This window comes from Podarcis tiliguerta, assembly GCF_965153285.1.
Source record: "Podarcis tiliguerta genome assembly, chromosome: 11".
In the NCBI taxonomy this organism is placed as follows: domain Eukaryota; kingdom Metazoa; phylum Chordata; class Lepidosauria; order Squamata; family Lacertidae; genus Podarcis; species Podarcis tiliguerta.
The window spans coordinates 13,205,256-13,221,306 of NC_139544.1; the positions used below are offsets into that span (position 1 = coordinate 13,205,256).

General features: G+C 43.6%; 1 protein-coding gene across 1 annotated transcript in view; it reads right to left on the bottom strand.

The window, feature by feature from the left end:
* Window positions 1–16,051, bottom strand: part of ROR2 (receptor tyrosine kinase like orphan receptor 2) — a 158,737-nt gene that overhangs the window by 29,758 nt on the left and 112,928 nt on the right. The window contains exons 3-5 of the mRNA XM_083403890.1: window positions 13,734–14,021; window positions 11,435–11,465; window positions 447–574 (exon numbers count right to left, since the gene is read on the bottom strand). Of these exons, the coding sequence (XP_083260016.1) occupies window positions 447–574; window positions 11,435–11,465; window positions 13,734–14,021 (447 nt within the window). The remainder of the gene's footprint in view (window positions 1–446; window positions 575–11,434; window positions 11,466–13,733; window positions 14,022–16,051) is intronic.

The following is a 16,051-nucleotide window of genomic DNA, read 5'->3' on the forward strand; positions in this document are numbered from 1 at the left end:
ATCCAATGATTCATGCAGGTAGGCAAAGGTGTCCGCTTTAGGGAAATTGAAGTATCCCCTTCTTTACCTGGGATCACTGCCTCCCAACCTAAGCTGGGGAAAAAATCACTCCGGTTTTTCCAAAAGAGGTTTCTTTTTTGTGTGGACAGCTCTATATTCAGGCTAGAGTTGTACTCTTGTTGCCCCGAAGCAGGAACTAAAGTGAAGGGAGGAAACCCTTCCCCAGACATATATTAAAGCCCTGAGAGAGATTCCTTGCACTTCAAATTCCACCTCAGGAGGACTGCAAAAGCTACTGCGTAATAGGGAAAACACATTGCCGCAATTCATTCTATGATGCAGGCTGTAAAATACTGTACCCAGTTCATTGCAGTGTTAAAATTGGATTTCAGGCTTTTGCATGAAATACAATGTTTTCGGACAAGGATAGAGGCATGCAGGCTTACCAGTGATTCGGTTCTCAATTTCCCCTTGCATCTGGAGGGAATCCACATAAATGGTCCTATTTCCAATGATGCGGGCGCAAGCAATTCCCCTGTAAGGCTGGCAAAACCCATCTTCGTGGTAATCTTCCCTGCAAAAGACAAATTGGGGAGCCTGTAAGTACATCTGCAGATGTCTGCCTGTCCCTGATGAATTTTAAAGAAATATGTCCTTCAACAGCAGCAATGTTAAATCTGACATTTTACATTCCTCCAGATACTGGTCTCTCACCTCTCAAGTTTTCACCAGACAATGTTTCTGGAAACAAGAAAGGCATCAATGAACGTATTAATTCAAGGAAGGAAAGGGGGGACCTTTTAAAAGTGAAAACAAGAATTATCTTAGAAATCCTATGCTAATGATAATGGGATGTGGCAGGTTATTCTATTAAAAGGCTGTCCAACTGAGACCGCAATGTGTATCATGTTACACCTCATAATACATTGCTGGCATTTAACGGCATGCGATGCAATTAGGCAAGCAGTTGTTTCTCTTCTCCTGCCTCCTCCTGCAATTCTTCATTTCCTGCAAGCGAATAGCAAAAGAGGCCTTGCCAAGATTTAATTAAAATATGGCATAATTCTGAACTATGGCTTAGATAAACAGAATGAAATCAGGGCTTAAACGTCCTTCTCTCCCACCCCCTCCTATAGATTTAATGCCAAATTCTTTTCTTCTTCTAAGGAACCTAATGCATATGTCGAAGGAATGAAAAAGCCATTCCTTTTAAAGCTAGGGATGGCCAGTTACTAAGACTCTGAAAGATAATAATAAATAATAATAATAATAATAATAATAATACCCCACCCATTTGGCTGTGTTTCCCCAGCCACTCTGGGCGGCTCCCAATAGAATATTAAAAACACAATAAAACATCAAACATTAAAAACTTCCCTAAACAGGGCTGCCTTCAGATGTCTTCTGAAAGTCAGATACAGTGGTACCGCGGGTTACATACGCTTCAGGTTACAGACTCTGCTAACCCAGAAATAGTGCTTCAGGTTAAGAACTTTGCTTCAGGATGAGAACAGAAATCGTGCTCCGGCGGCACAGTGGCAGCAGGAGGCCCCATTAGCTAAAGTGGTGCTTCAGGTTAAGAACAGTTTCAGGTTAAGTACGGAGCTCCAGAACAAATTAAGTAAACCCGAGGTACCACTGTAGTTGTTTATTTCTTTGACACCTGATGGGAGGGCATTCCACAGGGTGGGTGTCACCTCTGTCTGGTTCCCTGTAGCTTCACTCCTTTGGCCCTCCAGATATTTTGGACTACAATTCCCATCATCCCTGACCACTGGTCCTGTTAGCTAGAGATCATGGGAGTTGTAGGCCAAAACATCTGGAGGGCTGCAGGTTGGGGGTGCCTGATTTGGTCACTACCGCATTTCCCCTGCTATTTTAGTCAGCAATTGCTTGGCTAAGCCAGACGGAATGTCTCCTATTCTTAAGCCAGAGCATCAACATTTGTCCTTCTCACCAAAGAGATGCAGCCCAGCAGGGATAGTATGAAGACTTTCAGCTTCTGTCAGAGTCCTGCACCGACTTGATTTCTTAAAATGAATGTGTTAACTTTGCAGAGAAGGTCAAAGATGGGCTCTAATAAATGTACGGTTTGTTGTGGCAATTAGGCAGCTGCATTGTTGTAATTATTGCTGCAATTATGGCCAAGAACAGCACAATGGTATTTGCAAGCTTTAGGTCAGCCAAGTTCATAGAAAATGATCAAGGAACAAAATGGATGTAGGAAATGTTGAGCACAGACATCTATAATTTAATATAATGTATTTATGTAGGATGGGATATTTTTTTGAAAACGAAGCCCTTTCTACACACGTGGAGTTATTGTTTCCCAACAAAACCTCAGCAGAAGCACCAATTAGGGCAATTTCTCCTCTCCCTGACTGGCATTCAATACACTTTACAATAACTAAAGTCATCACAGAGTGTGGCGCTAAACAGAAAGGGGAACCGATGTAACAAAACAGGAACAGCCTCATTACCAGTTCACAAAGAGTTCATGTACTTTTCACTTAACCACACGGTAGTGACTCAGTTTCAAACCAGAGATTGCCAATTTGACTGAGGTTAAACATGAAATGAAATCTAGACCTTTCACATCTTCGGAGCCAAAACATGGCTTAAGGGGCCACCTAGAAGATCATTTTAATTTTGTCTCGGTAATGACAAGAATTCAAACGAGTGCTTTGTGTTCAGCAACATCTACATGACGCCGCTGGGAGAGATCATCAGGGGGTTTGGGCTGGGTGTTCATCAGTGATGATGATACCCAGCTCTACCTCTCTTTTAAATCTAGAGATAATACCCAGCTCTACCTCTCTTTTAAATCAAACCCAGTGAAGGCGGTGAAGGTCCTGTGTGAGTGCCTGGAGGCAGTTGGAGGATGGATGGCAGCTAACAGATTGAGGCTGAATCCTGATAAGACAGAAGTACTCTTTTGGGGGGACAGGGGGCGGGTGGGTGTGGGGGACTCCCTGGTCCTGAATGGGGTAACTGTGCCCCCTGAAGGACCAGATGTGCAGCCTGGGAGTCATTTTAGACTCACAGCTGTCCAAGGAGGCACAAGTCAATTCTGTATCCAGGGTAACTGTCTACCAGCTCCATCTGGTGCGCAGGCTAAGACCCTATCTGCCTGTGGACTGTCTCACCAGAGTGGTGCATGCTCTAGTTATCTCCTGCTTGGACTACTGCAATGTGCTCTATGTGGGGCTACCTTTGAAGGTGACCCAGAAACTACAACTAATCAAGAATGTGGCAGCTAGATGGTGACTGGGAGTGTTTTAGACCACAGCGCCACCCGCGTCCCATGTGGACAGAATGCCTCAATGGGGCTGGAACAGCCATTTCCAATCTAGCACCCTCCAGCTAATTGAGACTACAACTCCCATCAGCCCCAGCCAGCATGACCAAGTGGTAGGGATGATGGGAGCAGGTAGTCCAACAGCATCTGCAGAACACCAGTTTGGGGAAGGCTGGGCTTGAGTAAAGCTGAAATGTCTCCAATGTACATGTAGATACCACCTTTCCTTTATGGATTAGGATTTTGCTCTTGAGATCCAGAGGTCCGGGGCATTAATCTTATCCTCTTAATTTAAAGGAAGAACAGAATACAATTACCCAGAAATACAGCTCTAAAGGAATTACCAAAAAGGATGCTATCAGTGCCTTTTAGCCTGAAATATGTTTCTTCTCAGCCTGATATATGTTCTGAACCCAGATAAAGAGTCATTTGAAAGTCAAAACTGAGGATAATTCAAGCTTTACATTCATGTTACAGGATATGGGAAATCCAAGGGGGGGGGGGATCCATTTGTGAAACTACCCTTATCAGTAACTGCAGCAGCACAGACCAACTTTGAATAGACACTGAGGGGGTGCTTCACACATTATATCATTTTGAAAGTATAAACTTAATCAGTGGCGTAGCGTGGGTTGTCAGCACCTGGGGCAAGGCAAGTAATTTGCCCCCCCCCCGCTGCACTGTCCCTCCCCCAGATAGTCCCTCTCTCTCTCTCCGCACCGCACCGCACGCCTGGCACCCTCCCCTCCACAGTGGGCAGCGACCCGGCGGCTCAGATCGGATTCGCACAGCCAGCACTGCAGTGAGAGAGAGTGAGTGAGCCAGGTAGGGGCAGAGAGCTGCGAGTGCGAGCACGCCCCCCCCCCCCCCGATGTTGCTCCTGGTGCGGCCGGCCCCCCCTACACCCCCCACGCTACGCCACTGAACTTAATGTACTCCCAGGACCACTTCAGCATGCATGCTTGAAAGCTTCCCTGTAAATAGCTGTCTATGGAAAGCTAACAGGCAGAGTTCAAACCGGAACTTCTCCCTAAAGTGCTAGCTTTCTACAAGAAGGATCTGGGGTTCTCTTTTTAAACATGGAATAGCAATCAAGCATGTGATCACCAGCCCCCGTCACACAGTGTTAGAAACTGAGATGTGAACGCTAGGAGCTAAATGGCACCTTAAACCGAGGTTATGGGTGCAACAACGGACAGTCTCGGCGTGCTTTCTTATAACGAGAATACAAAACTGAAAATGAATGAACTGCAGCTAAAATATTATGTTCATTTTTCACATGGTCTACTCCTTCTCCTGCCCACCCCCCTAATATTCTTCAGTGGGTCTCTCCTTTCCCTCCACACTGCATTGTTAATCTGAAATCTTAGGCGCCGTACTGCAGCCAAAGCTCAGAAACTGCTTACACCAATAAAATTCCCTGTTGCAAAATGTATCTAGAATAATGGGAGTTCTGAACACTGCAGGGTACAAAGGATTCTGCTTTGAAGGCAAACCGTGGTTTGGGGGCTAACCATGGTTTGCCCATTTTGAACACTGTTACTAAGCACAGAAAGTAAATCAAGTAAAAACTGGAAGCTCCAAATATTTGAGTGTGTAAGGGGAGCAAGAAGGAGCAAACAAGCCAAACACCTGTTCCTGGCGATCCAGTATGATTTGCCTGCAAAGGTAAAGGTAAAGGGACCCCTGACCATTAGGTCCAGTCGTGACCGGCTCTGGGGTTGCGGCACTCATCTCGCTTTATTGGCCAAGGGAGCCGGTGTACAGCTTCCAGGTCATGTGGCCAGCATGACTAAGCCGCTTCTGGTGAACCAGAGCAGCGCACGGAAATGCCGTTTACCTTCCCCCCGGAGCGGTACCTATTTATCTACTTGCACTTTGACATGCTTTCGAACTGCTAGGTTGGCAGGAGCAGGGACCAAGAAATGGGAGCTCACCCCGTTACGGGGATTGGAACCACCGACCTTCTGATCGGCAAGTCCTAGGCTCTGTGGTTTAACCCACAGCGCCACCCACGTCCCTTATTTGCCTGCAAACCAGGCCAATAATCTAGATTTTTGACCGTCCATTACCAAAGCTTTCTGCTATGTAAAACGGGATATAAAAGCTTAAAAATACGTATGTTTCCTTAACCCAAGAAAATTCATATGGATGCATCCAACAAACCTGTCCACTTAGCACAAGGACCTCTGCCTGTACAATGCATCTTCTTCTTCCCATGCCCTCATCCATGTATAATGTACACTCCTTAAGAGATTTGGTATAGAAGTATGGGGGGGGGGGAATCTGTGCTGGCAATTTTCCCAACTCTCTGGAGCAGATCAGGCATGGAGGTAATGGGAAAGGAAGTCCCACTGCCCAGGCGGAAGATAATGTTCTTGGAAACAAGTCATACAAGCAATACTCAACAAAAAAAGGCAGCAGTTAGTTCAAAAGGTGCGTCTTTTGGGCAATTATATTTGAAATACAGTACCTATTAAAGAAAAAATATATTTTATCTTCCAGAGGACTCCTTGCACAAAAACAATAATAAGTCTTGTGGTGCCTTAAATTTATTATGGCAAAGCTTTGAGGACTACAGGCCACTTCATCAGATGAATGAAGCATTGTCCTGGATTACATGCCTGGGGGAGCTTAGATGGAAACAAAATGCAGAAAGTACAGAGACAGTGCTTATTACATAATTAGCAGTAGTCATTCACCCGTTGTTTTGTGTGTGTGGATAGCATATATCCTGGTGTCGGTCAGTTACAGCAGTGAAATTGCTCTTCTCGTGAGTAGGCAAAAACACACAGAGAGCGATGGTCCTTAAAATCAACAGCACCTATCCCTAAGCCATCGTTCAACAGCACCATTACTCAATTCATTAGAACCAATAAATGCATTTAGGAAAGGTGATGCCCAATTAATGAATTAGTGACTAATGAATAAAACGTGCTGCTGACTTTTTAAGTGACCCTGAGATTTTGTTTCACTCATTAAAACTCAAATCTGTAGATTCCACGTCAAAGCAATATTTGAAGATTTACTAGAGATAATTTCCTCAGTGCCATTAGATTCATGGGTTAGTGAAATTAGGCTTGTAGCATACTGACACCACCCAGACAAAGGTTTGAAAGATACCTGTATAACAAAGGAGCCTTTCTTTACAAATCAAACAAGCTAAATGCAAGCATAAATGCAGACAGAACCCCGGTGCATGTTAACTGCCTAAGATATCTATTATACACAGGCTGTCATGTGATTGAGCCAGAGGGCATATAAACATAATAACTATATTGTCTTCAGTAGCAAGAGAATAGGTAGGCACATAGCCTAATCTACATTGAGAACATAAAATCATGCTATAAAGAAGGCTTCTTTTACTCAGAACTGAAGTACGACAGATGCTGGTATATATTATGTGTAATATAAGTAACTGGTGATTCTCTGCAGGGATTTTTCTGCTTCTTTTATGTCTATTCCTTATCACTGCAGGCAGATAAAAGCTGCTCTTGTTCTTCGTCTCTCGTCCGACTTCTTAGGGGCCCCCAGTTTGGACAAACTCTATGGAGAAACATTGCTGCAGCATCTCTTCCTAACCCCCTTTCTGCCCCAAGCACCTTGCAATGAAAGCAGTCTGCTTCTTGCTGCCTACACCCCAAAATCACACCAAATATGATCGGCATCGACTGCTCTTGCCTGATAGTACGGAGGTTGCAGCAACAACCAACGCCAGAGAGAATAAGGAAGGCAAATTGGGTGGATTTCACCTCTGTTCTGGAAAGAACAAGTCTCCTGAAACAGTCATGAGTGGGCTGTAGTGGTGTCAGTCATTTTTTGGACAGGATGGAACAGGAAACATTGGAAAAGGGGTGCGCTAGCCAGACGTGATGCGAAGTACATAGAAGACTTGAAGCGCAAGGCAAACGCTCCCCCCCCCCATCACACTCAGCCAGCATGGTTGGGGGTTAGGGGGAATACAGGCGAACAACATCTGGACACCCAAGTTTGGGAAAGCTGCTCTAGAACATAGAAGCTGACCACACATGAACCGGCATTAAGGTTGCTATATATTGAAGAAAAGCCATTGCTATCTGAAATTCAGTTCACTTAAACCTTGCCTCTGTTGTACTCCTTTAGTTTGGTGTTTCTTTCTTTGCAGGCCTCTCAATCTGCAGTGGCCAAGTTGCCAATTGTGGACTGATACTGCTTTTGCAAAATGCTAGATTCAGGTAGAATCATAGAATCATAGAGTTGGAAGAGATCACAAGGGCCATCGAGTCCAACCCCCTGCCAAGCAGGAAACACCATCAGAGCACTCCTGACATATGGTTGTCAAGCCTCTGCTTAAAGACCTCCAAAGAAGGAGACTCCACCACACTCCTTGGCAGCAAATTCCACTGTCGAACAGCTCTTACTGTCAGGAAGTTCTTCCTAATGCTTAGGTGGAATCTTCTTTCTTGTAGTTTGGATCCATTGCTCCGTGTCCACATCTCTGGAGCAGCAGAAAACAACCTTTCTCCTTCCTCTATGTGACATCCTTTTATATATTTGAACATGGCTATCATATCGCCCCTTAACCTCCTCTTCTCCAGGCTAAACATGCCCAGCTCCCTTAGCCGTTCCTCATAAGGCATCGTTTCCAGGCCTTTGACCATTTTGGTTGCCCTCCTCTGGACACGTTCCAGTTTGTCAGTGTCCTTCTTGAACTGTGGTGCCCAGAACTGGACACAGTACTCCAGGTGAGGTCTGACCAGAGCAGAATACAGTGGCACTATTACTTTCCTTGATCTAGATGCTATACTCCTATTGATGCAGCCCAGAATTGCATTGGCTTTTTTAGCTGCTGCGTCACACTGTTGGCTCATGTCAAGTTTGTGGTCAACCAAGACTCCTAGATCCTTTTCACATGTACTGCTCTCAAGCCAGGTGTCACCCATCTTGTATTTGTGCCTCTCTTTTTTTTTTGCCCAAGTGCAATACTTTAATTTCTCCCTGTTAAAATTCATCTTGTTTGTTTTGGCCCTGTCAAGGTCGTTTTGAAGTGCGATCCTGTCCTCTGGGGTAGGCAGCCATGTTGGTCTGACATAGTCGAAATGAATAAAAAAAATTGTCCAGTAGCACCTTAAAGGTAAAAGGACCCCTGACCGTTAAGTCCAGTCGTGAACAACTCTGGGGTTGTGGTGCTCATCTCGCTTTATTGGCCGAGTGAGCCAGCGTACAGCTTCCGGGTTATGTGGCCAGCATGACTAAGCCGCTTCTGGCGAACCAGAGCAGCGCACGGAAACGCCGTTTACCTTCCCACCGGAGCGGTACCTATTTATCTACTTTTGACGTGCTTTCGAACTGCTAGGTTGGCAGGAGCAGCGACCGAGCAACGGGAGCCCACCCCGTCGCAGGGATTCAAACTGCTGACCTTCTTATCGGCAAGCCCTAGGCTCTGTGGTTTAGACCATAGCACCACCTGCATCGAAGTGTGCATGCACACAAAACTTATACCCAGAACAAACTTAGTTGGTCTCTAAGGTGCTACTGGACAATTTTTTGCTTTTGCAGAAGTTTGCAAATAATGGTCATCATGCTGTTTCACAGCATACAGTATACTGCAATAAAATGGCTAATTAAAACAATTACACATTGGAAACCGTCAATGGCTAGAATAGAATAGAATAGAATAGAATAGAATAGAATAGAATAATAGAATAGAATCTTTACAATTTTCAGATCCAATGTGAATCGGTATGGGGGGGAGCCAACATGGTGCTCTCAGATGTTGTTGCACTTACATCTCTCATCATCACTGGACATGTTGATGGGATTTGGAGTCCAACATCTGGAGAGCCACATGTTGTCTACCCCTGCATAGGCCAGTACATTCATATCTTCTACTTCCCCATAGTTGAGCTACTTTTAGCATCCTTTTAAGCTACCCGAGAACAACAAATCCTTCCAAAAAGAAATGCAATTAACTACTGGCAAAAGAGGTAAGGCAGTGTTCTTGTATTATTGAAATAATGGTGCCTCTGGCCACAGAGTCTGCTGGAGACATATAATCAGTCTATTGTAGACATGTGCGAGGATAGCAATACAGTAGTGAAAAGCAGATGTGGCTGCAGACGTTGATTCCTTATGAGAGTAGATTAAACTATGGATCAGCTTTAAGCTCATTTCTATTGGCAACTGTAATGAATACCATAGTAGAGGCAACTGGGGGGAGGCCCTAGGAATATTATGGTGTGACATGAGGATAGATACAGTCAAATCTCTTCTTATGGCCACCTCCACTTGAGTCCATTTCACCTAACGTCCGCGGCAAACCCAGAAGTAACTGGTGGGTTTGCCGTCATTCGCGCATGTGCAGCAGAGGCGATTGCCGTTCGCACATGCACAGAAGTGGGCAATTGCTGCCTGTGCCTGCGCACAATTGTACCTCTCCCAGCGACCCATTTTGACCTCCGGACAGACCTCTGGAATGGATTATGGTCGCAGGTAGAGGTTCCACCATACAGCTTGGGGGGGGGGATCTAAACTGAAAGATGCATTGTGTGTTGTTGTTTTTTTAAGTCAAAATATAATTCAAATAAAGTCAAATCAATACTTCATTGAAAAAGACCAGAAGGGATTATAAACATTCACTGGAATAAACAAGACAAAGCATTGCTGAGCAGAGCACTCCTGTTCAGAATTCCAGCTTTCAGAATTCTTCCTTCCTTCCTTCCTTCCTTCCTTCCTTCCTTCCTTCCTACTATATTTATTGATATCTAAAGGTCCAGTCGTGGCCGACTCTGGCGTTGCGGCGCTCATCTCACTTTATTGGTCGAGGGAGCCGGCGTACAGCTTCCGGGTCATGTGGCCAGCATGACTAACCCACCTCTGGCGAACCAGAGCAGCACAAGGAAACGCCGTTTACTTTCCCGCTGGAGCGGTACCTATTTATCTACTTGCACTTTGACGTGCTTCTGTACTGCTAGGTTGACAGGAGCAGGGACCAAGCAACGGGAGCTCAACCTGTCGCGGGGATTCGAACCACCAACCTCCTGATCGGCAAGACCTAGGCTCTGTGGTTGTTTTTGTAGTGGCACGAATGTGCCACTGGCATATGGTCGGGAAAACTATTAAATGCACAATTGGAGCAGGATTTCTAGAGTCTGAGATTCTGGGATGGGTATTAGGAGTTTTGTGGGTATTCAAATCCAAATTCACTCAACTTTTTTCCACAGTACAACTCAATAGTTCCCAGTCATCTCTAATAAACATGTGAGTGTGAAATAACTGAACATATATGGGTGCTTTATACAAAGAAATAAAATCCTGAGTAGAAAACGGAGAACATGAAACAGCCCTGAAACAAAAGCTGAACAATGGACAATTCAACTCTTTATTGATATGTGTGCGAGTAACTGAGAGAATAAACACACGTTCTCCTATAAATTTCTGTCTCCATGTGGCCCCAAACAAGTTGAACCTTTTGGGGTGGAAAATAAGAACTTAAATCTGAGTCATACATTCTGGCTGTCCTTCAGGCCCTTTTGATAAATGAGATAATACTCATACTTGACAATATTATGAATTTAGTTTCCAACTGTGCAGTCTTATCTCCTCAACCCTTGAGATACCATACAAGCAAATGTGTGCAATTATATAAATGGATGCAAAATACATTCAGATATCTTGAAAAGGAAAGGGAAACATTCCCATTTAATATGAAGTTGAGATAAATTATGGCCAAGAAGTACAAATGAAGTACAAACCAATTCATATTACAATGATTACTCAAAAATAACATCTTCAGAATCTGATTTAACTTGAGTTTTTGGGTAATAGTAAAATAAACCGGGTAAAAGTTAGAATTATAGGGGAGCATGGCTGTTTTCTGCTAACATTAAGTGTTCTGAAATTATCGCCATACAGATACCATCACAATATATTGCCCTTCTAAAACATAAAACCTGCCTGCAGAAACAAGGCAAAAGAATTTTGTCAAAGTGAAACCAAATAAAGCACAATGCTCTGCTTGTCTCCAAGCATCTCCTCAATCGTTCTGAAAAGTAAAGACATGAGATGACTTCCATCTTCATTTAATGGTTCTATGACTGAGCCTTTTGCATCAAAATACTTAGGGCACCCAGTAAATTAATCACAAGTAGTACTTACTGGAAATTGTGGTTCGGACTGTGTGTTGGACCTAGAAACGAATAAACAGAAATTATTAAATAGCTTTGGCTCTTGGAAAATAGCATTAAAACAAGTACACTCTTTTTAACAATGCTTTTTCCTCAGTGTAGGGGGGGGGAGAGTATTTTCCACCACACTATTATTTTGTGTTACTTTCAGAAGTGCAAATCAGTAGCTGGATCAAATATAGTAAATGAGGTTTTGTACACACAAGAAAGCATCTCTCCTATTGGTCAATGCATCATTCTCTTGCTAAACACTAGTAAAGCTAATTCAACTGTTAAAACACGACTCACAGGTACTGCTGTTTGACCCTTGTTGCAAAAACAGATAATTATGAGATGCTGTGATTTGCTGTCGCTCGAGGTTCAGGTGGCCTCAGTGGCCTGGAGTGCCTTCCATCGGCTTCGGCTGGTGGACCAGCTACACCCCATCTGGACAGGGATAGCCGAACTACTGTTGTCTATGCTCTGGTAGTCTCAAGGTTAGATTAGTGCAAAGGGCTGCCTCTGAAGACAGTTCGGAAACTTCGGCTAGTGCAGAATTCAGTGGCCAGGTTGCTCCCTGGAGCAAGATGGTTTGAACATATTACACGGATCCTGGTCCGACTGCACTGGCTACCAGTTAGTTTCCTGGCCCAATTCAAAGTGCTGGTTTTGACCTGTAAAGCATTAAACGGCTCAGGACTGCAATACCTCAAGGACCGCCTCTTTCTATATGAACCTACCCAGACCCTGAGATCATCTTCTGAGGCCCTTCTTCATGTGTCTCCTCCTCAAGAAGTCCGGGGGGTGGCAACATGAGAACGGAGCCTTCTCTGCAGTAGCTCCTCATCTGTGGAATTCTCTCCCCAGGGAAGTTTACCTGCTGCCTTCATTATATACCTTTAGGAGTCAGGCAGAAACGTTCCTTTTTAACCAGGCATTGGGTTGATCTGATTTACATCCTACGCCCTTTTACATTTTTTTGGGGGGGGGGCTATTGGGTTGTTGTTTTTATTTTTATTATGTATTTTGTGGTTTTATATCTTGATTTTATTCTGTGAACCGCCCTGAGACCACCAGGTATAGGGTGGTTGTGACGTTAACATATGAGAGTGCTGGAGGTGAAATAGTTAAACAGGTTACCCAATCAGGACCCAGTGGGGTGGAGTCAGAGGCACTATAAAACCAGCTCTGGGAGGGGCGAAGGGAGGAGTTCATTGGGAGTTGGGTGGTTGGTTGGAGTGGGAATGAATTGGGATAGAGTCTGTGGGTAGGTTGAGTTAGTGTAGCGAAATAATCTGAGTCAGGAACAGTTAGGGGCTAGGAAGACAAGTAAATATCTGAGAGGTGGTTTAGTGAGTGAGAGCAGGTAGCAGAAGTTATAGGTCTGGATAGGCACCCCATGAATGTAATTGACTGATATTGTTTATGAAACCACACACTTGTTAAACTGCAATAAACAAACAAAAGTTTATGTTCCAATTTAACCCTGACTGGACTCAGTATTGTACCAGGTAGGGCCTGGGTGGTGGCAGCGAGAAATAAAGTGGTGGCACAGGGATCAATAGATGGTGAAACATCCGGGGACCCTGTGTGATCGCCACAGCGGTATATAAATTTTATTATTATTATTATTATTACTTAAGTAACCTGTGGCAATTATTATAACAAATGTGCATCCTTCATAGTTAGTGCCAATACAACAAAGACTTCAAACTGGCCAGTACCCCAATAAAAAACCCAGACTGCAACTTATTACTTCAGTCAATACAGTTTTGGGGATATCCTTCGTACAGTAAAAGACACGTGTTGATTTTCAGCAAACAGTCAGCTGCTAGCTGCCACAGGCATCATGTGCAAAGATTGGGGCCAAAGCTATGAATACCAGATGGGGAACAACTACTTAATTCTTCTGGCCAGTGAGAACAGAATGAGTTCAAGCAATACTGTGAAATGTGAAGTAATGGAAGCTTGCCTCCCTGTGCCTTAGACTAAACCTTAATTCACATTTGTGCTGTTCTCTGAACTTCATATTTACAGACCATTCCATCTGTATCTACTTTCTTTTATTACTAGTAAATGGTATCAGGTTCAACCCAGACATTCTGGGCTGAGGAGGATGCCTCGGGCAAGGACTTTATTGATTTTCTTTCATGTTGCAATTTATTTTCTAAAAAGGGGGGGGGGGGACCCAGTGAATTAATTTCTCATTTTGTGATTGTGAAAACTAGGAGCTAGTCTATAAAGCAATAAACCTAGCTATAAAAGCCACAGTTTAAAACAAAGTGACTCACCCAGCCTTACAAACAGAACTCCTGTTGCAGTGATCGTCTTCATCCCATTTGTGGCCACGCATTGATAATACCCCGTGTCGGTGGTGTCAAGATCTTGGATTCGAAGTCGTGAGCCATAGTCCGTTTTCCTTATGGTGATCCTTCTTGGTTCTTGAACCACCGGCGCATCGTTTTTTAACCATCTGACATTTGGCGATGGATTTCCTGCAACTTTGCAGTGGAGAATGGCCGTCTGGCCCTGGACTATGGTGATATTGTTTACTGGTTCCAAAAAGGTCAAAAAGTAGCCTGGAAAGGGTAAAGGTCAAAAAGAGATCAAAGCTGAGCTGGGATAAGCCACTGCCTGGGGGCACTTATTTATGAACAGTTTTAGAAAATCATTTCAGGTCTGTGGTTTTTAAAATTAAGCCTTATCTGTGCAGATAAGAGACATGAAGATCTGAGACCTGGATTGACAGTTCTTTGCTTCTGTAGAAACAAGTTTAAGCAAAAAGTTTCCTCGGTATGTACTCTGATTTGATTTGTCACTTGATCAGAAATCCTCATGCCTCACTTCAACGATTCATGACAGCGTTGGAATAATTAGGAAAGCTGGTTGTTTCAGCTTAAAATGAGCATGCTCAAAACATGCCATGCTCTTCAACAAAAAAAAGTTACTATCAATATTCTGTTATTTCCTAGTAACAAACACAAAATTAAGCAATAAAATGAAATAACGAGCCTAAAGTAGACATATAGTTCAAATCATTTCTAGTAAAAAAAAATATTTCCGTTTTAAATTATTGTTTTAACATTTTTATTCAGCTTTGTGAATGAATTTGCTCATAACACATAACACCCTGCCTTTTATAAATTTTTTTGAGGCAGTACAGTAAGTTCTTCCCACTCACAGAAGACTGTTACACCTGCCTTTGAATGGTGCAACAATCACTAACAGTTCTCAATATTTTTTGCAGCAGTTTGAGATATCATGGCAAGGCAGGGGCCTGCAATGGATGTCATTTAACTACCACTTATTTGGCTTGCTTTTGCCTATTGTTACCTGCTCCTTTTCTAGTAAAAAATGTGCCCCCTCCATTTTCTTTATCCATCATTTGCACACCTGTTGAGTTGTTGGGATATTTCCTAGTGATGCACGAATAAGTTATGCAGTAGCAGGTCCCATGCCAAATTCATACCACAATTACCTTTAAAATCCAAACCGGGGGGGGGGGGATAGGCACTCATGATTCATATATAAAAAGAACTGGAAACTGTGTATAAATAATACCCAATATCATCAGCTGGACATCGCAATAAAAAATAGAGGTCCCTATCTCTTACACACCTTCATTAAAAACAGCCTTTAAAAAGTTATTACAGCCCACCTAATTGATAAAAAGGAGGGGGATCAGCATATACAAAAAGGTAAAGGAACCCTGGGCAGTTAAGTCCAGTCAAAGGCAACTATGGGGATGCGGCACTCATCATGCTTTTCAGGCCAAGGGAGCCGGCGTTTGTCCGCAGACAGCTTTCTGGGTCATGTGGCCAGCAGGACTGTTTCTAGGATGGTCTTAAGCTGTTGGGCAGGCAGACTGCTTTCAATTTGGTGGCCCTTCCATTCTTCAGAGATATTTCCGAAGTCTCACAGTTAATGATGATACTTGCATGCTCCCCCATTGTACTGAACAATTCTCTCAAGAACTTATTTCCACAGTCAGATGCGTTTGGCTTTGGTTTTCGTTTCTCGTGCTGTTATAAAAACTTGACAAACTACTGTTTGCGTTTACAGGCTGTTTACATATTAATAGCTGCTTCCACAAAAGCAAGATACAAAATCCATCAAGTACTGTAAACCACAGCAGGTGCCCAAATGTGTATCTAATGTAGCTGTTTCAAATACAACACATGGATTTGCACTTTATAACACAGCTGTCCAGAGGAAGCAAACCAATTTGCCCCCCCCCCCAAAAAAAACCACCACCACAACAACAGAGCAGCTTGCAAAATAAGGAGAGGAGAAACAGGACGGGAATGAAACACATCCATGTTTGGCTAAAATGAAGACTGCCTTAAAATGAATGCACCGTACAGTGGTGCCTCGCAAGACGAAATTAATTCGTTCTGCGAGTTTTTTCGTCTTGTGAATTTTTCGTCTTGCGAAGCACCACTGTGCATTGGCGGTTTTAAAAAAAAGGCGCAAGACGTTTTCGTCTTGCGAAGCAAGCCCATAGGGAAATCCGTCTTGCGAAGCAACTCAGAAAACGAATAACTCTTTCGTCTTGCGAGTTTTTCGTCTTCCGAGGCATTCGTCTTGCAAGGTACCACTGTATTTTAGT